At 44.3% G+C, this 24164-nt stretch overlaps 1 protein-coding gene across 13 annotated transcripts in view; it reads right to left on the minus strand.

The window, feature by feature from the left end:
- SYNGAP1 (synaptic Ras GTPase activating protein 1) overlaps positions 1 to 24164 on the minus strand; it is a 487176-nt gene that overhangs the window by 220345 nt on the left and 242667 nt on the right. For all 13 annotated transcript variants that reach the window (XM_073598175.1, XM_073598174.1, XM_073598187.1 and 10 more), the window contains one exon: positions 10574 to 10665. In XM_073598175.1, coding sequence (XP_073454276.1) covers positions 10574 to 10665 — 92 coding nt within the window. The remainder of the gene's footprint in view (positions 1 to 10573; positions 10666 to 24164) is intronic.

A 24164-nucleotide genomic window follows, 5' to 3' on the forward strand; every position in this document is an offset into this window, starting at 1 on the left:
GACATCTGTTTTATTTCCTTACAGTGCTAAGCTCTGCCATACTGGCGGTTTCTGACAGTGCTAAGCTCTGACCTCTGACATAGAAGGGTTTCCTTACAGTGCTAAGCTCTGACATAATGGTGTTCCCTGACAGTGCTAAGCTCTGCCATAATGGCATTTTCTGACAGTGCTAAGCTCTGCCATAATGGCGTTTTCTGACAGTGCTAAGCTCTGCCATAGTAGTATTCCCTGACAGTGCTGAGCTCTGCCATAATGGTGTTTTCTGACAGTGCTAAGCTCTGACCTTGAACATAGAGGAGTTTCCTTACATTGCTAAGCTCTGTATTAGTGGGGATTCCTGACAGTGCTAAGCTCTGCCACAGTGGCACTTACTGACAATGTTAAGCTCTAACATTTTCCAAAAGTGCTGACCTATTAAATAGTGGCTTTTTTTGTAAGTTTTTATAGTAATAAATGGAAAAATACATAAATAAATACTGAATGTGGTATCTCCTTTTGTAAAATAACCAATGTGATATTTCTAAGCAATTGATGAAAATAACACACAGTGAAGCTATGTAATGCATATAGTAAATTTTGTGAGTTGACCCCTTAGTACTAAGCGTGGTCAGAGGTCCATACATCTTGTACCCATACTGTTTTATAGCTCAGCATACCCTGATCAGCATAGAGTGAACCAGTCACCATTGTCCTGTCCACCCAAAATGAATAATTCAGTTTTGTATAACACCAAACACATTGAATCCTTTCTGACATCGTATCTCTCAGAGGTGCCATTGGTGAGATATTCCAACCAGAATTCCCAGGGTATCCCAACAGCAGCAGCTATTGCAAAACCACATAATGCCACCATTCTCCCCAAGGGATTCTCAAAGAAGAAGAATAGATGAATAACTAGAAAGCCCAGTTGATAGATGGCAATACAACCTAAATGTAAAACTTTATGGTGGAATTGTCCATTTAAGATACCTATGATAACAAGCACCCTACTCATAACTTTCATTCTTGTAAATTACCTTCTGTGCTATATGCAAGCCACAAGCTTTGACACACCCACCATATCTCACAATTAAAACAACACACCTTCCTATATTTCACATCGATATGCGCAGGTAAGAGATCTGGGCTGGCAATCTGTAGGTTGTCTACTGCTCTCAACTTCTACTGACACCCAAGATTGGATTCTCAGATCACACACTGGTTTAGGAGCTATGGGTTACACATAAGGCGTTTTGACAAGAATGAATGGCATATTCTGACAGTGCTAAGCTTTGACATAGTGGCATTTTCTGACAGTGCTAAGCTTTGACATAGTGGTGTTTTCTGACAGTGCTAAGCTTTGACATAGTGGTGTTTTCTGACAGTGCTAAGCTTTGACAAAGTGGTGTTTTCTGATAGTGCTAAGCTTTGACATAGTGGTGTTTTCTGACAGTGCTAAGCTTTGACATAGTGGTGTTTTCTGACAGTGCTAAGCTTTGACATAGTGGTGTTTTCTGACAGTGCTAAGCTTTGACATAGTGGTGTTTTCTGACAGTGCTAAGCTTTGACAAAGTGGTGTTTTCTGATAGTGCTAAGCTTTGACATAGTGGTGTTTTCTGACAGTGCTAAGCTTTGATATAGTGGCGTTTCCCAACAATGCTGGGTTTTAACAAAGTTGCATTTCCTGCTAGTGCTGGCCTCTGACAAAGTGGACTTTCCCAACAGTGCTGGGCTCTGGCAAAGTGATAGTTTCCTGACAATGCTGGGCTTCTACATAGTGGCATTACCTGACTATGCTGGGCTATGATAAAGTGGCTTTACCTGAAAATGTCGAGCTCTGACAAAGTGGCATTTCCCAATTGTGCTGGGCTCTGACATATTGAAATTTCTGACAGTGCTGGGCTCTGACAAAATGACATTTCCAGACAAAGCTTAGCTCTGACATATTTGCCTTTCCTAATAGTGCTAAGTTTTGACACCAGAGGCATTTCCTGACAGTGCTGGGCTTTGACAAAGTGGCATTTCCCGACAACGCTGGGCTCTGACACAGTGGCATTTCCCAACAGTGCTTGGCTCTGGCAAAGTGGCATTTCCCGATAACGCTTGGCTGTGACAAAGTGGCATTTCCCGACAACGCTTGGCTGTGACAAAGTGGCATTTCCTTACAGCACTGGGCACTGACATAATGGCATTTCCTGACAGTGGTGGGCTCTGACTACAGGCGTGCACACAGGGTGTGCCTGGACACATCCTAATCACCCTGTGCAGTGCCAATTCTCCCTGCTTTCTGGCACCCCCTGTCTCCCCCCTGCAGTGCTTCCAGCTTCCCTCCTCTCCTCTCCCACCGGCTGCTCCAGGAGATGCTCCAGGATAAAGATCAGGGGAAGGGGCCAGTAAATATTTCATTTACAGGCCCCTTCATTTTCTGAATGAACACAGTGAGTGATCTGTACCAATCTCTCCTGTGTTCATTCTTAACTGAAGCATAGTAAACTGTGTTTATTATGCTTCAGTTTGTAAATGAACAGGAAGCCGCTCAACAAAGAGTACTTCCCATTCGTTCACTGTCCAGTGCAGCTGAGGCTTCAGAAAAAGGGGCTGGGGAATCTCTGTCCTCAGTTCCTTTCTCTGTCTCAAAAGTGTGACATCAGGGGTCTGTTTGGACCCTTGGCATTTCACTAAAGCTCCCCAACAGGGCCCCTAAAAAAATAGTAAAAACAATCATTTTAAAAATATTGTAAAATATATTTAAAAAATAAAATTGTAAAAAATAATAAAATAAAAAAAAATGACTGATACCATCCCGGGCCCTATGGACACCAATCTCTGCCATATTGACACCGTCAACTGCTCTGCTGATGCTGTGTGTTTGTGTTCTGGGGTGCACACCCTAAAGCAATAGGCTGCGCCTACCAAAGACTCTGACACAGAGGTATTTCCTGCCAATGCTGAGCTCTGAAATAGTGGAAAGTCCTGACAGTGCCAGGCTTTCCCTTTCTAATTTTACTGCTGAAATCATAGGCATAGGCTGGTCATACATTATACAATTTTCTTGTTTGATTTTTCTTTAGATTTACCAAAACCATATATTATGAGGTCAAACCCAAACACTTACAATTTGTATGCAGTCAGACAAGCCCTTGCACTACATAGTTTATAGTAAATCTAAGGGCACATGCACACTGGGGCGGGCGGGCGTCGGCGGTAAAGCACCGCTATTTTTTTATTTTTACTGTCGTCTTTGCGGTGCTTTTTGCCTGCTAGCGGGGTGCTTTTAACCCCTGCTAACAACCGAAAAAGGGTTAAAAGCGCCCCGCAAAGGGCCGCTGCCCATTGATTTCAATGGGCAGCAGCGCTTTAGGAGGGTGTATACACCGCTCCTACAGCGCCTCAAAGATGCAGCTTGCAGGACTTTTTTGAGCGTCCTGCCAGCGCACCGCTCCAGTGTGAAAGAACTCGGGATTTGACACTGGAGTGAGAGGAGAGGCGCTTTGCAGGCGATATTTTTAGCGCTCTAGCGCCTGTAAAGCGTTTTGCCCCGTACACACGGTCGGATTTTCCGATGGAAAATGTCCGATCGGAGTGTGTTGTCGGAAATTCCGACCGTGTGTGGGCTCCATCGGACATTTTCCATCGGATTTTCCGACACACAAAGTTGGAGAGCAGGAGATAAAATTTTCCGACAACAAAATCCGTTGTCGGAAATTCCGATCGTGTGTACACAAATCCGACCGACAAAGTGCCACGCATGCTCAGAATAAATAAAGAGATGAAAGCTATTGGCCACTGCCCCGTTTATAGTCCCGACGTACGTGTTTTACGTCACCGCGTTTAAAACGATCGGATTTTCCGACAACTTTGTGTGACCGTGTGTATGCAAGACAAGTTTGAGCCAACATCCGTCGGAAAAAATCCTAGGATTTTGTTGTCGGAATGTCCGAACAAAGTCCGACCGTGTGTACGGGCATTTCAGTGTGAAAGTAGCCTAAAGGTAATTGAACAAGAAAATTGTATAATGTATGGCCAGCTATAGTTTTGCTAGTGTGCTACTTAGGCTGGCCATACATTACACAATTTTCTTGTACAACTTTCCTTTAGATTTACCAAAATCATATAATGTGAGGTTACACCTAAACACTATCAATTTGTATGCAATCAGGCAGGCCCTTGACCTACATAGTTGAAGGTAAATCTTAAGGCCCATACACACGATAGGACTTTTTGACAACAAACGTGCAAATTAGTTGTTTTAAGGCAACGTCCGACCGTGTGTACGCTCCATCGGACAAACTTTTTCGGTTTTCATCGGACAAATGTTGGCTGTGCCAACGGACAAACTTGGCGGCAACAAAAGTCCTACGTCAGCTAGTCCGATCGTGTGTACACAAAACCCTCGGACTTTAGTCCAAAGTACAAACACGCATGCTCAGAACCAATGCAAAAGATCAGACAACAATACAGAAGTTGACCAAAGGGTGGCGCCGGAGAATTGAACTTCCTCTTTTGAAGTGTCGTCAGTACGCTGAAACGTCACTACATTCGTGTTTGTTGCCTAAAAAGTCCTGCCGTGTGTATGCAATACAAGTTCACGGCCAACGCCCTTTGTATAGAAATCCACGGAAAAGTTTGTTTAAAGTCCGATCGTGTGTACGAGGCTTAAAGGACATTGAATGAGGAATTTGTATAATGTATGGCCAGCTTAATGCCGCGTACACACGATCAGACTTTCTGCTAACAAAACCGTGGATTTTTGTTTGAAGGTTGTTGGCTCAAACTTGTCTTGCATACACACGGTCACACAAATGTTGGCCAACAATTACTAACGTGAGAAAACGCGGTGATGTACAAGATGTACGGCGAGCCGAGAAAAAGGAAGTTCAATAGCCATTGCGGCTCCTTCTGCTTGATTCCGAGCATGCGTGATTTTTTGTGCGACGGACTTGTGTACACACGTTCGGACTTTCCGACAACAACGTTTTGTTGGTGGAAAATTTGAGAACCTGCTATCAAAGATTTGTTGGAAAGTCCGACAGCAAACGTTCTATGGAGCGTACACACGGACTTTCCAAGAACAAGCTCACATCCAACATTTCCCGTCGGAAAGTCCGACCGTGTGTACGCGGCATTAGAATTGTTTAGGAAGAAAGAAGACATAAATCCATTGAGCTCAGCCTTAAACCCCCCCCCCCCGATCACCCCCGAAGGCAAGAACCCTCAAAAGGCTTGCCCTAAATTATGTTAAAAAGGAAAACAACTCCCCTTTAATCCCTTGTAGTAATCAGTCAATTTTTTAATCAACCCTTTCGATTTTACTGTAGCAAAGCATTCAATTTTTTTTTTCGTTTTCCAGTTTGGACAATACACTTTTGGTCGCATTAAAAACATATGCAAAGGAGAGAAATTGCGATGTCCATGGCAACCAACCTGATTTACAATGAAAGTCAACAAGTGATTGCATAGGCGTGCGCAAGGGGTGTGCCAGGTGTGCCTGGGCACACCCTAATCCTGTGGTTGGCAAAGCGCCAAGGACTGGCAGGTGACAGGTAAACCACAATCCTTCCTTGCTGAACCTCAGAACCTGGACAGGAGAGGCGGCGGGGGTGGAGTTTAGTGGAACCGATCTGTATTTTCCTCCTGCAGCAGCTGAAAGTAGGCTTCTCCTCTTCTCCCTCTCATCAACATTCAGCTGCCACAGGAGGAAAATACAGGGGGGATCTGTACCAATATATGCCACCCCCCGCCATCCCTCCTTTCCCTGTTCCTCTTCCTTCTGTTGCCCGGGTCCCCCTGTGTGCTCCCTGGCTCCCCCTTCCTCCCATTGTTTCAGGGTGGAGAGCGGGGAAGAGGTCGGTAAATATGTCAAACGCATATATGTGTTGGAGCTTTGGGGTGCACACCCTAATGCAGTAGGCTGCGCACACCTATGAGTGATTGGTTGCCATGGGGAACGCAGACACTTTCCCCTTCTCTGAGCTCCTATACAGGCGTAGGGGTTTGCTGTAACAGATGCCCGCCATTCTCTGGAGAATCTCTAACTATAACTGGTTACATGTGGGAGAGCTGCATCCTGTCCGTGCATCTACTTAATATACCATAAATATTCATTTAGTCCGTTTAAACACGCTTGTTCATTTATTTCTTTTTTTTCGAAAGTGCGCTATATATAGAATCTCAGCTAACTAGTTACACTGCCCACACATGCAAATGGTCATTAGGCTGGGCACACTGACCAGACAATGTCCTCTGCTCAGCCATGACATGTTTACAGTGGGTATAGAAAAGAATAATCTCCATTAAAGGATATATAAAGGTTCTTTCAAAAAAAAAAAAACTGTCATACTTCCCTCCTCTGTGCAGTTGGTTTTGCACAGAGTGGCCCCAATCCCCCTCCTTTGGGGTCCCTCAGCGGCGCTCCTGGCTCCTTCTCTTCTTGAGTGCCCCATTGGAGAGCCACTCTCCCGTGTCCTGCTGCTGCATCCATTGACACAGACAGCAGGATTTGGCCCCGCCCCCCGCATCATTGGATTTGATTGACAGCAGCGGGAGCCAATGGCTGCTCTGCTATCAATCTTTCCAATCAGGACCCAAGACCCAGGACCCAAGACACCAACTGGAGCTGGTGTGCTCATCCCAGTCGCTGGAAAGACCGGGATCAGGTAAGTAAAAAGGGGGGCTCTGGGAAACAGGAGGTTTTTCACCTTAATGCATGAATGCATGAAAAACATGAAATGCATGAATGCATGAAAATGCATGAATGCATGAAAAAATGAAAAACCTTGAGGCTTTACAACCCCTTTAAAATAATCACATTTTGTTGCTTTGCAGCCTGAAATGAAGACAGGCACAGTTTTTGTTTCATACAGCTGTATTTACTCAGTGCAAGTTGTAACATCCAAGTGAAAGATATAACACCATCATGTCAGAAAAAAAACAAAAACAGATCAGAATCACCGAGTTGGAAAAAGGATCACCCCCTTGCGTCAGTATTTTGTTGAACCACCTCTTGGTATAATTACAGCCTTTAGTCTGTTGTGGGATTTGTCTCTACTCAGGGTCCTTTCACGCTGGGGCGGTCTGCAGGCGCTATTGTGCTAATAATAGCGCCTGCAAACCGACCTGAAAGTGCCACTGCTTTGATTCCAGTGTGAAAGCCCCGAGGGCTTTCACACTGGAGCGGTGCGCTAGCAGGACGGTAAAAAAAGTCCTGCTAGCAGCATCTTCAGAGAGGTGAAGGAGCGGAGTATATACCACTCCTTCACCGCTCCTGCCCACTGAAATCAATGGGACGGCGCGGCTATACCGCCGGCAAATCGCTTTACGGTGGTTTTAACCCTTTCAATACAATAGCGGCGCTTTACCGCCGACGCCGCCCCAGTGTGAAAGGGCCCTAACTTTGCACATCTAGACTTTGTAATATTTGCCCATTCTTCTTTGCAGAACTGCTCAAGTTCAATTTGATGGTGACCGTTTGTGGACTTCAGTCTTCAAGTCATTCCACAGACTTTCAATGGGGTTTAAGTCTGGGCTCTGACTAGGCCATACAAGGACACTCACCTTTTTCTCCTTCAACCACTGTGTGGTTATTTTTGCTGTGTGCTTTGGATCACTGTCATGCTGGAAGCAGTGGTGGCTGGTGCTCAATTTTTTTTTGGGGGGGGGGGGTGGCAAACAAACCCCCCCCCTGCCAGGTCCCCATATACCCCATCCAGGACGCAGCTTTCCCAACTTCTTCTCCTGTCCAATCCAATCTTAAGACCCGCTTCTTTTCCTGATTGGCCGGAAGGAAATAGCGAATATTGGTTCGCTAATGTCACAAGTGGGTGGGCTCGGGGCGCAGTGCTCTGTGCCCCAAGCCCAACCTTTTTGAAGCCAATTAGAGCCTCAGGATCTAATCATGTGCTTAAAAAATAGAAACTTGTAGAAATCTGTGCATCTGGCGCCCCACATGGAGATTAGGGGGCGGCGTCCCTTATGGATCTGCCACTGCTGGTTGGAAGGTAAACTTTCTTTCCATTGACAGATTTCTGGTAGAGGGCACCAGATTTTCCTCAAGCATTTGATGGTCCCCATAGCAGGATATTACCACCTCCACGCTTTACTGTAGAAATGGTGTTGTTTGGATGGTGAGCGGTATTAGATTGTCTTCTGCCAGACATATAATTTGGTGTTGAGGCCAAATCATTTAATTTTAGTCTCATCTGACCATCACACCTTTTTCCACGTTGCCTCAGAATCTTCAAGGTACGTTTTTACAAGGCTCGTGACTGCACGTGGCCTTTCTTGAGGAGCCACATTTGTGGAGAATTTGTGATATTGTTATCACATGCACACAATAACCACTGCTTCAGATTTGCTGTAGACCTCTTGGTAGCCTCTCTGACCAGTTTCTTCCTGGCTCTTTCATCCAGTTTGGAGCGACGTCCTGATCAAGAGAGGGTCTGTGTTGTACCAAATACCTTCCACCTCTTAATAATAGACCTCACTGTGGTCCTAGGCACTGATAAAGCCTTTGGAATTTTTTTGTATCTATCACCTGTGCCTGTCCACAACTTTATCCCGGAGATCTTTTGACAGTGCCTTGCCACCCATAGTTGATTGTTTGCTTCAGTTGCACTAACAGGGACTGAAATGCTCCAGGAAAGCTCTTTTTATGCTGAGCTAATCAAAATGACCACAGCTGATCACAATTGAAAGTCAAATGACTTTGTGTGCCATTGAGAAGGTGATCAGCTACACCTGATTGAGTTTATAAGTCATTTTTAGGCGGGGGGGAGGGGGGTGATCCTTTTTCCAACTTTTTTTGGTTTTACGTTTTTCTTTTTTTATGACATGTTGGTGCTATATCTTTCACTTTGATGTTATAAGTTGCACAGTAAATACAGCTGGATAAAACAAAAACTGTGCCTGTCTTCATTTCAATTTCATTTGCAAAGCAACAAAATGTGATTATTTTAAATTGGGGTGATTCTTTTCTGTTTCTGTGTATGTACCACTGCAGTGCAGTTGATGTTTTTTTGTTATTTGAGTTTTATTGAGGGGATTTCTCTTCACTTCCTGTCCTGTACACACTAAAGGACGCGAGAGAAAATCTCTCCAAAGTCGGGAAACACCCTTAGGCACTTACCCTTATGTTTAGCCACATACACCAGATTCCAGCAGTAAGAATCAGCAGATTTTTGCAGCTGAAATGACAGGTGTATGCGAACAGCAGCAGATGCTCAGCATATATGAACTAATGAAAGGCGGACCGTTAGGTTTGTACCAATACAGATACTGGTATCTTTATTGGTACTGATACTAACCATTTGCACGAGTATCGGTACTTGTGTAAATGCACCGATACCTGAAACCGATACTTCCAGGCCCGGTTCTTTCAGCTGTCAACGGGATTCTCCCACTAACAGCTGAAATGTAAAAAAAAAAAACCCGGCAATTATCGATTGTTAAGGAACAGGGCCACCGCATCCCTAACAACCGATGACTCTTTCGACTGTCAGTGGGGTTCCCCTGTTGACAGCTGAAGTGTAAAAGAAGTCCGGCAATTGGAGCTGTAAAAAAAAAAAAAAAGGAGCCAAGCAATGTTTATCAACAACATTGCTCAGCCGCTGAAACACTAAGATAAAAAGAAACATAGTGTTTTTTTTGTATCTTTCTGTTTCTTCATCTACAGATCAAAGGGATTAACTTTGATCTGCAGATGAAGACAGTTTAAAAAATATTTTTTTTTTTGTGTTTTTTCTATTAAATGCTCACAAATGCACTTCCAAAAGTGCATTTGTGAGGTCAGGCACTTATGTTGGACAAGAAGGCTTGGCTTGCAGTTTCTGCTCTAATTCATCCCAAAGTTGTTCTATCGGGTTGAGGTCAGGACTCTGTGCAGGCCAGTCAAGTTCCTCCACCCCAAACTCACTCATCCATGTCTTTATGGACCTTGCTTTGTGCACTGGTGCGCAGACAGTTTGGAACAAGAAGGGGCCATTCCCAAACTTTTCCCAAAAAGTTGGGAGCATGAAATTGTCCAAAATGTCTTGGTATGCTGACACCTTAAGAGTTCCCTTCACTGGAACTAAGGGGCCAAGACCAACCTCTATAAAACAACCCCCACACCATAATCCCCCCTCCACCTAATGATTTGGACCAATGCACAAAGCAAGATCCATAAAGACATGGATGAGCACGTTTGGGTAGGAGGAATTTGACTGTCCTGTACAACCTAATAGAACACCTTTGGGATGAATTAGAGCGGAGACTGCAAGCCAGGCCTTCTCGACGCTTCTGGAAGAATGGTCAAACATTCCCATAGACACACTCCTAAACCTTGTGGACGGCCTTCCCAGAAGAGTTGAGGCTATTATAGCTGCAAAGGGTGGGCCAACTCAATATTGAACCCTACGGACTAAGACTGGGATGCCATTAAAGTTAATGTGTGTGTGTAAGGGCAGGCGTCACAATACTTTTGGTAATATAGTGTACAAGAAGTTAGCTGTATTATCAGAAATGTCAGCATGTTTCTTACTTGGTATGGCAGCAAACCGTACATATCTATCTGCATATTGGTTAGCTTTATTTTACTGAAAATGGATTTATTACTCACCGACGGTCGGAAGGGGGCGGCAGGAGGGGCGTCCATACTGGGCTGTTTCCCTCCTGGGACGCTTTTCCTCCGGGAACGGGCAAGGTGATAATCTAGGAAGAATATTAGCATATTAGAAATATGTACTTCCTGACAAAAAAAACATGAAACACTTTAATATACCAAAGATTGTTACCAGTAAAGAGCACCTGTCATTTTGCAGTATACGATACAAGAAGGGAAGATCTTTAAACTAGGAAGGCTTACATGTATTTTGGAGGAGTGATGGTAAGCCCCCTCTTCCACATCATTTAGCCCCTCCGTTTTCTATACATGCATGTTACTATGGCAAGTCTAAGGAGGTTGGTTGGCTGACGTATTTGGCTGTACAGGCACTGGCATTATTTGGACAAATTCAGAGAATATTTAACCTGATGAAAATGCATTTGCTTCCTGATTTCTTTACGTGTTTCATATCCATTCTTTTTATCATGATCTCATCCAAGCTGAAGGACCAGGGTTCAAACTCAGCTGCTGATTGTCCAACTCTTCCCAAACTCCACTTGCCCAAAACTCTGTTGGTAAATCACATGACCAGTGCTCTGGCATCTGGTCACATGAATGGTCCAAAAAAGAAGTCCAATGCATTAGCTACGATATTTTAGACTAAAAGTCTTCTTAATCACTTGCTGACCGTCCTATAGTAGTTTCACTGCTACAGGGTGGAAGCTGTGCACTGGATCGCGTATATATACGTGCTTTGTCATTTCCACCAGCAGGGGGTGCACTGCTTCTGATGTAAATATTCAAAGCAGAAGCAGATCTGCGGGTGATGGGCACTTGATGTCCTCCGAAACCCGCCAATCCTCGGTAAAGAACACCGAACGGCGATCTACCCATGTAAACAAGGCAGATCGCCGTTCTGACAAGGGGGGGAGGGATGGATTCTGTCTTCCTTCAAAGCAAGGACTAGAATCCATTTCTTCTCTTTGTAAAGATAGTACACCGTGTATACCAAAACACTGTCTAGGCACACATTTAACCCTTTGATCACCCCTGATGATTAACCCCTTCCCAGCCAGTGTCATTACCCTGTTTCCCTAAAAATAAGACCTAGCGTGATTGTCGGTGATGGCTGCAATATAAGCCCTACCCCCCAAATAAGCCCTAATTAAAGTCCTTATAGGTCTTATTTTCAGGGTAGGGCTTATTTTCAGGGAAACAGGCTATGGCTTATTTGGGGGGTAGGGCTTATATTGCAGCCATCACTGACAATCACGCTAGGTCTTATTTTCAGGGAAACAGGGTAGTACAGTGACAGTGTATATTTTTAGCACTGATCACTGTCTATTAGTGTCACTGGTTCCCACAAAGTGTCAGTTGGTGCCCTCCGCAATATCGCAGTCCAGCTATAAATCGCTGACTGAATCAGCACACATTACAAACATTAACACTTGTTAGGCACACTCCTAACCCCTTGATTACCCTGAGATATTAATCCCTTCCCAGCTAGTGTCATTAGGACAGTGACAGTGTATATTTTTAGTGTATCCGTGTCACTGCTTCCCAAAAAGTGTCAAAAGTGTCAGTTAGTGTCCAAATGTCCGCCGCAATATCACATTCCCGCTATAATTCACCGATCGCTGCCATTACTAGTAAAAAAATCAATAAATAAATATAAAATTATATATATAGTTACATAGTAGGTGAGGTTGAAAAAAGACACAAGTCCAACCTATGTGTGTGATTATGTGGCAGTATTACATTATATATCCCTGTATGTTGCGGTCATTCAGGTGATTATCTAATAGTTTCTTGAAACGATCGATGTCCCCGGCTGAGACCACCGCCTGTGGAAGGGAATTATATATATTATATATATATGCCAAAGTTTGCAGACATTGTAACGCTTATTGGGATTTTTTTTTCAAAAAACATGTAGCAGAATACATATTGACCTAAATTTAGGAAGACATTTGATTTTTTAAATTTTTTTATTGGATATGTTTTATAACAGAAAGTGAAAAATATTGTTTTTTTTGCTTGTTTTTTAAAAATTGTTGGTATTTTTTTGTTTATAGCCAAAAAAACAAAAGAAAGCTCTATTTGTGGGAATAAAAAGGACATAAAATTTATTTGGGTACAGTGCTGCATGACTGCACAATTGTCAGTTAAAATAACACAGTGCCATATCACAAAAAGCGGCCTGGTCATGAAGGGGGGGGTAAATTTTCCGTAAGTCAAGTGGTTAAAGTGGTATTAAATTCATATTTAAAATTGCTGACAGGTAGGGTTTTGATGACAGGAGAGACCCTCCGTGTAGCTCATAAATGACTCCCCATGCCTGTCAGCTGTCATGTATACTGAGCCGTGCATGCAAAGCTCATTGTACGTTTTGCAGCACTGCTCTGTGCCATGACGATATGCATGCGCAAGGTAGGGACGTCATCTCAGCCTGGCCATTTAAGCAGCTGAACATAGAGAACCCGGAAGGAAGACTGGGTGAAGGTGGAAGCACCCGGGACCAGCAGGAACAGTGACAGCACAATGCTGGAGGGCACTGTTTGACAGGTAAACCGGCCATAGTGTGCTAATATAGACTGCATACGACCACATTAGGGCATAAACCCCCTGAGGGCCCATATAGTTTAAAAAAAAAAAGAAAAAGAAAAGTGGAGTTTAATACCACTTTAAAGAATATCTGCATTTAAAAAAGAAAAAAAATGTATATTGGCAGTAAAGGCTGCTGTATCACTTCATAATAGAAACTCACAAGAGAGATAAACTGCCTTATTAAATTAAAGTGATGCATCTACATGGGGGCAGCCATATTTGCTCATCACAAATGCATCCTCTGCTTTCTGCTTCCTAGTTCTGCTCATTGGTTGTGTGTCTCTCTCAAGTCTACCAGTCAAGTCATATTGACTGAAAACAAAGTGCTCTCTGGATAACTGAGGAAGACAAAGACTGTATTCTCTCTAAGAAGAACTATCACTATGTATATGTTTATTATTTATCCTGGCCTCTAGGGGACAAAGTGCATTTCGTTTTTATATATGCTGTAGATTCAAACCTAACATGTTTCGTCAACGTGTTCCCTCCTCCCTCCATTGCTATTTGACCACACTTCTATGAAGGAGACGGATCATTTATGAGAGCTGATTGGCAGCGCTCATCACGGCTCCCAGTGCTTACCCAAGACCAGTGCCATCACAACACAGGGTGTGGAAGAAAAGTGAGCTCAGTCTGAGCTCCAAAATAGGAATGCTGGCAGAGGGGGGTTTGTCAGCATGTATTTCCCACTGGAACACATGCAGGGGACTGTGGGCAGAAATAGAAACAGCCACAAATTGGGCTGCTGACGGGGGAGCAGCTGCCAGATTGTAATGGAAGAGAAAAACAAGTAATTTACTACCCTAGTGCTTCTCAACCTTTTTTCCTTTAACATTCTGCGCAATCTCAAGGCACCCTATTCTAAAATGTAAAAAACTAAACTTGTAGTTTTATATATCAGCAACATACACTCACATAGGATAGCCAACATTAGAGGTGATTTATTTTTACAAAGCAAATACACCTTTGCACACTGGTACTGACTAGTATTCCAATGTTTTTTCTTCTCTCTCAGTTTCTCTCCCTCGTTCAGCTAACGTGACCCCAGGACTGATTGAGGGTGGCAGGGGAGGGCCAAACAAGGACATCCTTAGGGGCCGAATGTCCTACTTATCAACCCAGAATGTCCTCCTTATCAGTCTTCAGTTGTCAGGAAGCTGGCAACTGGCACAAACCATGCCCAAGGTTGTAAAGGTGGCCTTGTGTAACAAAAAAAAAGTAGGCTTATTGACAATTTTTGGGCAATTTAGAGCAATTTTTAGGCATTTCCAAGGCACCCCTGAAGAACCCAGAAGGCATCCCAAAAGGCTGTCTTACCCAACCATTCAGCATTTCAACATTCAGTTATTTCAACTTGAATCTATGGTACAGAATTTAAAGCGTTCATTACCCCCAACACTTCATATTCCTAATATGTGCCTGCTGTACTATGTACTTGTATGAGAAAGTCTCCTGTTCAGTTTGTAGGAGTGCAGAGAGTGGTCAGTTCTCTAGCTATGCCAGGAACTCAGCCTGCTCTCCTCCAATGATCACATTCAGTGGTGGCTTCTTCTTTTGGGGGGCAGCATTCAAACAACACCCCCCCCCCCCATCAACCTACCTCCTTATTGCCGGGGATAAACTGTAGTGTGAAAATTCATTTGCTATCGTCACACAACAGGGTGGGATCGCTCCGAGCCCACCCTTTTTTTTTTGGCTCTAATCAGGTGCTTAAAAAAAAACACCCACCCCGCATTGGAATCCATAGTCCGGTGCCCTGATATGTAGATCAGGGGGCTGGACACATGGATAGGGGAGGCCGCGCCTGTGCACCCCCTATGGATGGACCGCCACTGATCAGACTTCTGCTGACAGCAGCTGATTGACTTCTGCAACAAAAAAAATGGCCTGGGCAGGAAGGGGGTAAAAGTGTCCTGTAGGCAAGTGGTTAAAAGCATTTGTTACCCCAACACTTCATATTCCTGATAAGTGCCTGCTGTACCATGTACTTGTATGAGAAAGTCTCCTTTTCTCTTTGTATTGCTTCCTTTATGTGAAATGCCCGGCATTCCTGTTAGTCCCTCTGCTTTCTTATTAAAAACTGACCACACTAAGAAGGAAAACACATCGTGGTCAGTTCTCCAGCTATGCTGGGAACTCAGTATGCTCTCCTCCGATGATCAGATTTGTCCTGACACACCCCCACTGCACATCTATTCGCTGGTAAACTCAGTGTGCTGTTGCTTCTCCTCCCCCAGCTCTTATGCAGCTGAGAACAGAGGGTATGTGATCACTTGTTAAAAAAAAAGGGGGGAAAAGGGTATTTATAATGTTTTTTTTATATCTATTAACAAATGTTTTGCCTTTCATTTCTATTTTATACTGAATCGGTTGTTTTACAAGGTGATCGTTTACAAACACTTTAATTTTTTATTGCTCATGAGACTTGTTCTTTGAAAGGGGACAGTAAACAATGTATATGTAATATAATAATGGAAATATGGTACAGTAAGCATGTAAAAATGCACATACAAATGCTGGTCAAGTAAATAATACAATAATACCCTAAGTAAATATGTGCACATTGAAAAGACGCTATATGTTTCCTGCAAGCACTGAATGATCCCGGAGTTCCAGGTACTTTTGTGTTTTACAGAGGTAATTATTGCTTTTATATAAAACTGTATAAAAGCCTCAATATCTTAACAAAGCATAACCGCTAACCAGCTTGTTTGTAACTGTTTTTCCCTTTCCAATCCTTCAATACGCTGCAGAAATCTATGTGATATACTGGAGGGACTTCTCTTATGGAACAAAATCATGGCAAAAAAATAAGAGAAATGTGACTTTCCTTCTTCTAAAGATTTTACAATGATCATTCATACTAAATATTTTTTAATGGAAAAAAAAATCTGCCTGCATAGCTGGAATTTTTTTGCCCATTTTTGTTGTATGAATTCTTTTTTTCCTGTCTATTTGTTCATCTTATTCATCCTGTTCAGAGGTCATTAATGCCTAGAAGCCCAGGCCAGATTTAGGAGCGTCAATTAACTTGACAATACGTCTATGACTAATTTGCATGCTAAAATCTTTTTTTTTATGTAAAATTTAATTTTTTTTTTTTTAGTATAATGTTTAATATAGTGATAAGGTTTTTGTTTGTTTTAACAAAAACCCAGGTTTTTTTGGCAATAGGTTGACAAATGCACAAAATATACCCCAAAGAAGTAAGTCTGCTCTTTTTAAAGATTTAATAAATGTATTACAGTATTAAACAGGTAAATACTGCCACCTTTAGGTTGCCATGTCATCTGCAGGCTGAAAGCTTATTTTATCAATGAAGCCTCCATCATGCATGTGATGCACAGGCAATAGATTACGCAATTTTCTTTCCTGCAACCAAAATCGAATAAAATTTCTCCCATGGAGCTATTGTGTTCTACCCAACGCTGTATCCTGGCCTAGGCCAACAAGGCCCAGGCCTAGGACAGCACTTTGCAGGGGGGCAGCACGGAAAGAGTCCCCGCTGGCTTGTGCTACACTGTTAGTGCAGCACCAGTCTTATGGGGTGGACTGGGCTGAGAGGCAAATTAGTCTAGCGCCCCCCCATAAAGCGGCCTCACTGCTTCCGGTATGCGGGTAGCCGGCATTCAGCAACTATGGGGGGGGGGGGGGGGGGGGCGCCGCTTCAAATTTTGACTGTCCTATCATCCTGAACCACAAACCTCCCTCACTGTGCTATGGTTTCTGCTGCACCATTGGCATGGTTATGTCTTCTTAGTCCTCTCCATAAAATTATCAGAAATTTGTGCTTACAGTACAACTATGTGCAACACTTTTTTTTTCATTTTGGATAGAGTAAGGGAGGGTTATAGCCCCTGTCAGTTTATTTTTTACCATCCCTGTCCTATTGCAGAGATTTCCCCTCACTTCCTGCCCCATAGCCAAACAGGAAGTGAGAATCTATGCAAATTAAGGGAATCCATCCCCCCCCCCCCCCCCCCCAGGCCCTCAGAACTCGTGTCCCCACTCAAAGATTTCAGGGCAGGTCTTAAACAGCAAGAGGTGTGGCCTTGACAGGAAGGGGTGGGTCATATTTAAATTAGGGGGTGCACGAGTTTAGTCAGGCCTAGGGCAGCACAAAACCTAAATACACTACTGGTTCTACCACCCAGGCGGGCACGAGGTACCATCCCTGCCGGGACAACACACTGGTTATTGCTAGCAGCTAAAGCCACTGGCAATAATTGCATGCTAGAAATCCAACATGCCGGTTGTACCCAAGTCGATCGATGGATCGACTTGGGTACAATCAGCCCGCTCATAGATGTATCGAATCTTGGCCAGTCCCCAGGGCCGGTGCTACCACTAGGCAAACTAGGCAGCCTCCTAGGGTGCACTGCTGCCTAGGGTGCCTGGTCACTGGTGTTCCTACTCTTTTCTCTCTGCAGCAACCAACTAAGTCTCAGCATCAGCAGGCAGCTGCTGCTCCGTTCGCACATAGTGTCAGAGGAGCAGCGGCGGTGGAGGACTGTGTCCCAAATCCCAAATGAATGGAAGCAAGCAAACATTAATTGATGGGCACTGGTAGGCTGCATTGATGGGCACCGGTAGGCTGCATTGATGGGCACCGGTAGGCTGCATTTGATGGGGGCTTCATTAAAAAGTTGGGGTATACATGGGCAGGGCAAAGGGGGTGGAATCGGGGGTGGAGCAAGGGAGGGGCGGCAAAATGAGGTTTGCCTAGGGTGTCAAAAATCCTTGCACCAGCCCTGCCAGTCCCTGCTGATTTGGACCAAGATTCAAACCATCTATGGATGGCCTAAGGCTCCATTCATATTATACAGATGTGACAGACACGTGTGTTTCCACGTATTCCTGTGCGTCACGTGTAGGGCAGCCCATTCTTTTTCATAGAGAAAACACGAAAAAGAAGTCCTTTAGCCTTTTGCTAAATAGCACCGCACTGAACCGCATGGTGCTGCAGCAAAACGCATGCCTTAGCAAATGCATGGGGATGCCATTAAGAATGGCACCGCCGCGCGTCTGCTGAAGGGCAGTTTCTGTGTGTGTCGGGAAAGTTTGTGATTTTACGTGCATTACTGATACACACAGAATGTAAAATAGCCTTATGCCGTGTACACACGACCGGACTTTTTAACAGCAAAGGTCCGATGGAACGAATCAGCCGGACAATTCGATCGTGTGTGGGCTTCATCGGACTTTGGCTGTCGAAAAATCAGACGGACTTTAGAAATAGAACATGTTTCAAATCTTTACGACGGACTCGAAAAATCTGTTCGCCTGTATGCTAGTCCGACAGACGAACAACGACGGTAGGGCAGCTATTGGCTACTGGCTATCAACTTCCACATTCTAGTCCGGTGGTACGTCATCACGTACAAATCAATCGGACTTCGGTGTGATCGTGTGTAGGCAAGTCCGTTGCGTTGGAACTCTGTCGAAAGTCCGTCAAAAAAGTCCTTCGGAGTTCAGTCCGTGCAAAGTCCGGTCGTGTGTACACGGCATTACAGATCACAAGATTCAGGGCAAAGCAATAGCAATATCTTTTTTTTTCTTTAAACTCGAATAACAAATGTGGGATGGAGATAGCTCTCAGAGTACTGGCTAGTAAATTGCATCTCACACCGGCCTCATAGTTCTAGGACACGCCAATGGTTGGATATCCCCATTATAGTTCCCTGTTCCACCTGCCAAACGATGGTGACATCCTTCACCAATAATTTCTAAATTATGTAGAATAAACGTTTGGAGAACCCAACTATGAACGACACCATATTTATGGCCTTGTGTAACTTATGGAAACACTATTCATAGTATGGGAATCCTACCCATCAATTCTACGATAGATACAAAGCAAAATAAAAAGTAAAAAATCATTTTTAAAAAGCAGAAGTCAACAGTGGCAGCCTTTATCCTTGCCTTAAAATGAACCTTTTACCTAAAACCAACAATCTAACCTCTATTTGTTTATAGCGCAAAAAAAAAAAAAAAAAGGGGGGGGGGGGAGGAGATACATTTTATTTGGGTACAGAGTCGCACGACCGCGCATTTGTTAGTTAAAGTAACATAGTTCCGTATCACAAAAAGTGGCCTGTTCATGAAAGGGGTAAAATTCCCGGAGCTGAAGTGGTTAAAAGTGAACTAAACAGGGTTTTCCATTGGTGGTGCTTAGATACAGTTAAAGTGGTTGTAAACCCTGATACACCACTTGTACCTACAGGTAAGCCTATAATAAGGCACGGTTTAGGAGATATTTACCATATATGCTGGTGCCGACATCATCGGCGCATGCGCACTGAAGAAACGGCTTGATCGTGCCCTTTCTAAAGGGCCTGTGCCATGACCTGTGGCTCCCACGCGCATGCGCGGGAGTGACGTCATTGCGGCTCCAGTAAATCACAGCACTGGAGCCTGCAAACCCAGAGATAACTCGGGGAGACATGTCGCCGGTCGCAGCGGTGTACGGGGACTGCTGCAACAGCTTCAATCTAAGGTAAGTATTTCATAATGAGCTAGCATGTTAGTTCAATGTGATTGTTCATTTCTGTATTTTATTTCTGGCTGCGATGCATTGATATACCTGGTTGATCCTGCCTGGGCTGCTCCTACAAGTAGAGAAACAACAATACTTTTTAGACTTTGCACCAGCTCGTGATATCTATGATGGACTAAACATTGTTGGATCATCATTCCATGGTTACTAGTGCCTGTTTTTATGACCACCACATTTTGGATCTCACTCAGAGTGCTGCTTATAGTTCTTTTTGCTCCTACAAGTAAACTGACCACAGCAGCATGGTAGCCGAGCCAAGCTACTGTGGTCAGTTTACACCTTGCGTCATCCCGCTACAGATACAGGCAAGCTGTGCAAGAGTACAGTGAGCCTGTACCTTCCGTAGTCAGTACAGAGCCGCCCCCCGCCCATCCCTGCTCTCTCTCAGATGGTGAAAAGAGGAGGTGATTCCATTGCCATGGAAATGCAGACACTGGGCAGCAACATCACTTCCAGTCCTGTGCCCTGACGCTGAACACGCCCACCAGCAGGTCTGTGCATCGCTGTTGAATCAAGAGCGATCACGTAACCTGCAGGTATGAGGCTGCACAGTTCAGTAAGGGCAATGTCTTTAAAAAAAAAAAAATATATATATATATATATATATATATATATATATATATATATATATATATATATATATATCACAGCACATTTAACTACTTGCCTATTGGGCCCTTTCACCCCCTTCCTGCCCAGGCCAATTTTCAGCTTTCATCGCTGTCACATTTTGAATGACAATTGCGCGGTCATACAACACTGTAACCATGTGAAATTTTTAATCATTTTATTCACACAAATAGAGCTTTCTTTTGGTGGGATTTAACCACCTCTGGGTTTTTTTTTTTTCCTAAAAAAAAAAAAAGACTGAAATTTCTTTTAAAAAAAGTTTTTCTTAGTTTGTCAGTAAATTTTGTAAATAAGTAATTTTTTTCCTTCACTGATGGGCACTGATGAGGCAACACTGATAGGCTGCACCAATGGGCACTGATGAGGTGGCACTGATGAGAAGGCACTAATATGCCGCACTTAAGGGCACTGATAGGTGGCACTGATATGTGGCACTGATGAGCACTCATAGGCGGCAGTGATGGGTGGCACTGGCGGGCACTGATGGGCACAGATAGGCGGCACTGGTGGGTGCAGATGGGCGGCACGGATAGGCGACACTGATGGGCATTGAAGGGTGGCATTGATGGGCAGCAATGATGGGCATTGATGGACAGCACCGACTGGCATCACTAATGGCCACTGATTTCTGGCACTTGTGGGCAAAGGTGGGCACTGATTCCTGGCAGTGGTGGCACTTAATTGTAATCAGGGCACTGATGATCAGTGCTCTGATTACATCCCTAGATGTCCTCTGTGAGGAGATGCCGCTGATTGGCTCTCCTCTCCTCACACTCTGTCAGTGTGGGGCGAGGAGCGCCAATTACCGGCATCTCCGTGTTTACATGTGACCAGCTGTGATTGGACACAATGGGAGCAACGTCGCACGACCGCGCAATTGTCAGTTAAAGCGACGCAGTGTCGAATCGCAAAAGGTGCTCTGGTCTTTGGCCAGCAAAATGTTCTGGAGCTGAAGTGGTTAACCGGTTCCCGACCGGCGCACGCCGATGTACGTCAGCAGAATGGCACGGCTGGGCAAATGGACTTACAGGTACGTCCATTTTGAATTCCCCGCCGTGCCATTGTGTGCGCGCGGCGGCCGGGAGCTCCGTGAGTCGGGTCACGGGTCCCGCGGACTCAATCGCCGCGGGGATACCTGCGATCGCCTCACGGAGAGGACGAACGGGGAGATGCTGATGTAAACAGCATCTCCCCGTTCTGCCTAGTGACAGTGTCACTCGATCTCTGCTCCCTGTCATCGGAAGCAGAGATCAGTGACGTCACACACACAGTCCATCCCCCTACAGTTAGAATCACTCCCCTAGGACACACTTAACCCCTCCCCGCCCCCTTGTGGTTAACCCCTTAACTGCCAGTGTCATTTACACAGTAATCAGTACATTTTTAATCGCACTGATCGCTGTATAAATGACAATGGTCCTAAAAATGTGTCAAAAATGTCCGACATGTCCGCCATAATGTCGCAGTCACAATAAAAATCGCTGATCGCCGCCATTACTAGGAAAGAAAAAATTATTAATAAAAATGCCATAAAACTATCCCCTATTTAGTAAACGCTATAACTTTTGCGCAAACCAATCAATAAACGCTTATTGCGATTTTTTTTTACCAAAAATATGTAGAAGAATACGATCGGCCTAAACTGAGGAAAAAATTTTTTTTTATATATATTTTTGGGGGATATTTATTATAGCAAAATGTAAAAAATAATGCGTTTTTTTCAAAATTGTTGCTCTTATTTTGTTTATAGCGCAAAAAATAAAAATCGCAGAGGCGATCAAATACCACCAAAAGAAAGCTCTATTTGTGGGAAAAAAAGGACGTCAATTTTGTTTGGGAGCCACGTCGCTCGACCGCGCAATTGTCAGTTAAAGTGACGCAGTGCTGAATTGCACTGGTCAGGAAGGGGGTAAAATCTTCCGAGGCTGAAGCAGTTAAAGAGCACCTGTCATTTCAGATCCATCATGGCAGTGCCCTGTTAGCAGGCATCCCCTCACCTGACGCCATGTCCCTCACCTTGTTGTGTCACTGCCGCATCAACAGCCGCCCCATTTACCACCTCAATACAGGGCACTTTCACTCCCTTCCCGCCCAAGCCATTTTTCAGTTTTCAGCGCTGTCGCACTTTGAATGACAATTGCGCGGTCATGTTACACTGCACCCTAATGAAATTTTTATAATTTTTCCCCACAAATAGAGCTTTGTTTTGGTGGTATTTGATCACCTCTGTGGTTTTTATTTATTGCGCTATAAACAAAAGGAGAGGGACAATTTTGAATAATAAATATCCAATTTTTTTTTTTAAGCAAATTTTTTCCTCAATTTAGGCTGATATGTATTCTTCTACATATTTTTGGTAAAAAAAAAAAAAATCGCAATAAGCGTATATTGATTGGTTTGTGCAAAAGTTATAGAGTCTACAAAATAGGGGATAGTTTTATAGCATATTTTTTTATTTTTTACTAGTAATGGCGGCGATCAGCGATTTTTATTGTGACTGCGATATTGCGGCGGACATATCGGACACTTTTGACACATTTTTGGGACCATTCACATTTATACAGCGATCCGTGCTATAAAAATGCATTGATTACTGTGTAAATGTGACTGGCAGGGAAGGGGTTAACACTAGGGGGCGATCGAGGGGTTAATGTGTGTCCTAAGGAGTGATTCTAACTGTGGGGGGGGGGGGAAGAGGACTCACTAGGGGAGGAGACCGATCGGTCTCCTCTCCTCTGACAGGACGTGGATCTGTGTGTTTACATAAACAGATCCATGGTCCTGCTCTGTTACCCGGCAATCGCGGGTGCACGGCGGACATCGCGGCCGCCGGGCACGCGCACCGGGTCCCGAGCGACGCAGATAGCAGTGAACAAAGCTGACTGATAACAGTCCAGAGGCAGAGAATACAGGAAGGTATCAGCATACAAGACTTCTGGGCTGGATGAACTTTTTTTTTTTTTTTTTTTTTTGCATTTGTTGAACAAATATACTATAATATAATAAAAGGCTTTCAATGGTATATCCCAAAAGAGATTTAGTTCCATTTTAACACTCCCTGCATGTCCCTAAGCTGAATTGTAAGAATTTTTTAAATATTTTTTACATTATTTTTTTTTTTTTCAGCCCCGTCCCACTCCAATATTCTGGCCTAGGCCAAGAATGATGTGTACCTGGTCCTGGAGCCCCCCCCCTGGGATATTTACATCACATTTCCCAGGAGGCCACATGATTGACACACACAGAGTGGTGGCCAGTGGGTGGGCCGGGGGCAGGTTCAGTGCATCATCCGAGCTGGCTGCCTGTGTAGCGTCACATATGGCGACCCATCACATTTGGCTACCCGCTGGACTGCACATGCGCAACGCCGCCATATGCGTTCCAACACTGTGGCAATCTGCGCTTGTGCAGAATTTTGTGGCCACACCCCTGGGTCCAGGTTCAAGCCCCACTATCCAAGTGGACATAGAGTAAGATTATAATTATGCTGAGCGAAGAGAGGCCGTGCCCGAAGCGTGCCGAGCGGCCCTGTGGCAAAGTGGTCTTACAGCAGTGTTGGAACGCATATGGCGGCGTCGCGCATGCGCACTCCAGTGGGTAGCAAAATGTGATGGGTAGCCGAATGTAACGTGACACCTGCACCTGGAAGAGGCAGCCTGCCTAGGAGGACCAAGATGGCGGCACGGGACCCATTGTATGACACTACAGGAAAGAGGGGAAAAATAAAACACGGGTTGGGGTGGGATGAGTTGGGTACCATTTCAACAGACCAGAAGAGAGCAAACAAGAGGAATTTATTGTTAGAGTTTACAT

Source organism: Aquarana catesbeiana, linkage group LG09 (assembly GCF_042186555.1).
Source record: "Aquarana catesbeiana isolate 2022-GZ linkage group LG09, ASM4218655v1, whole genome shotgun sequence".
Taxonomy (NCBI): Eukaryota; Metazoa; Chordata; class Amphibia; order Anura; family Ranidae; genus Aquarana; species Aquarana catesbeiana.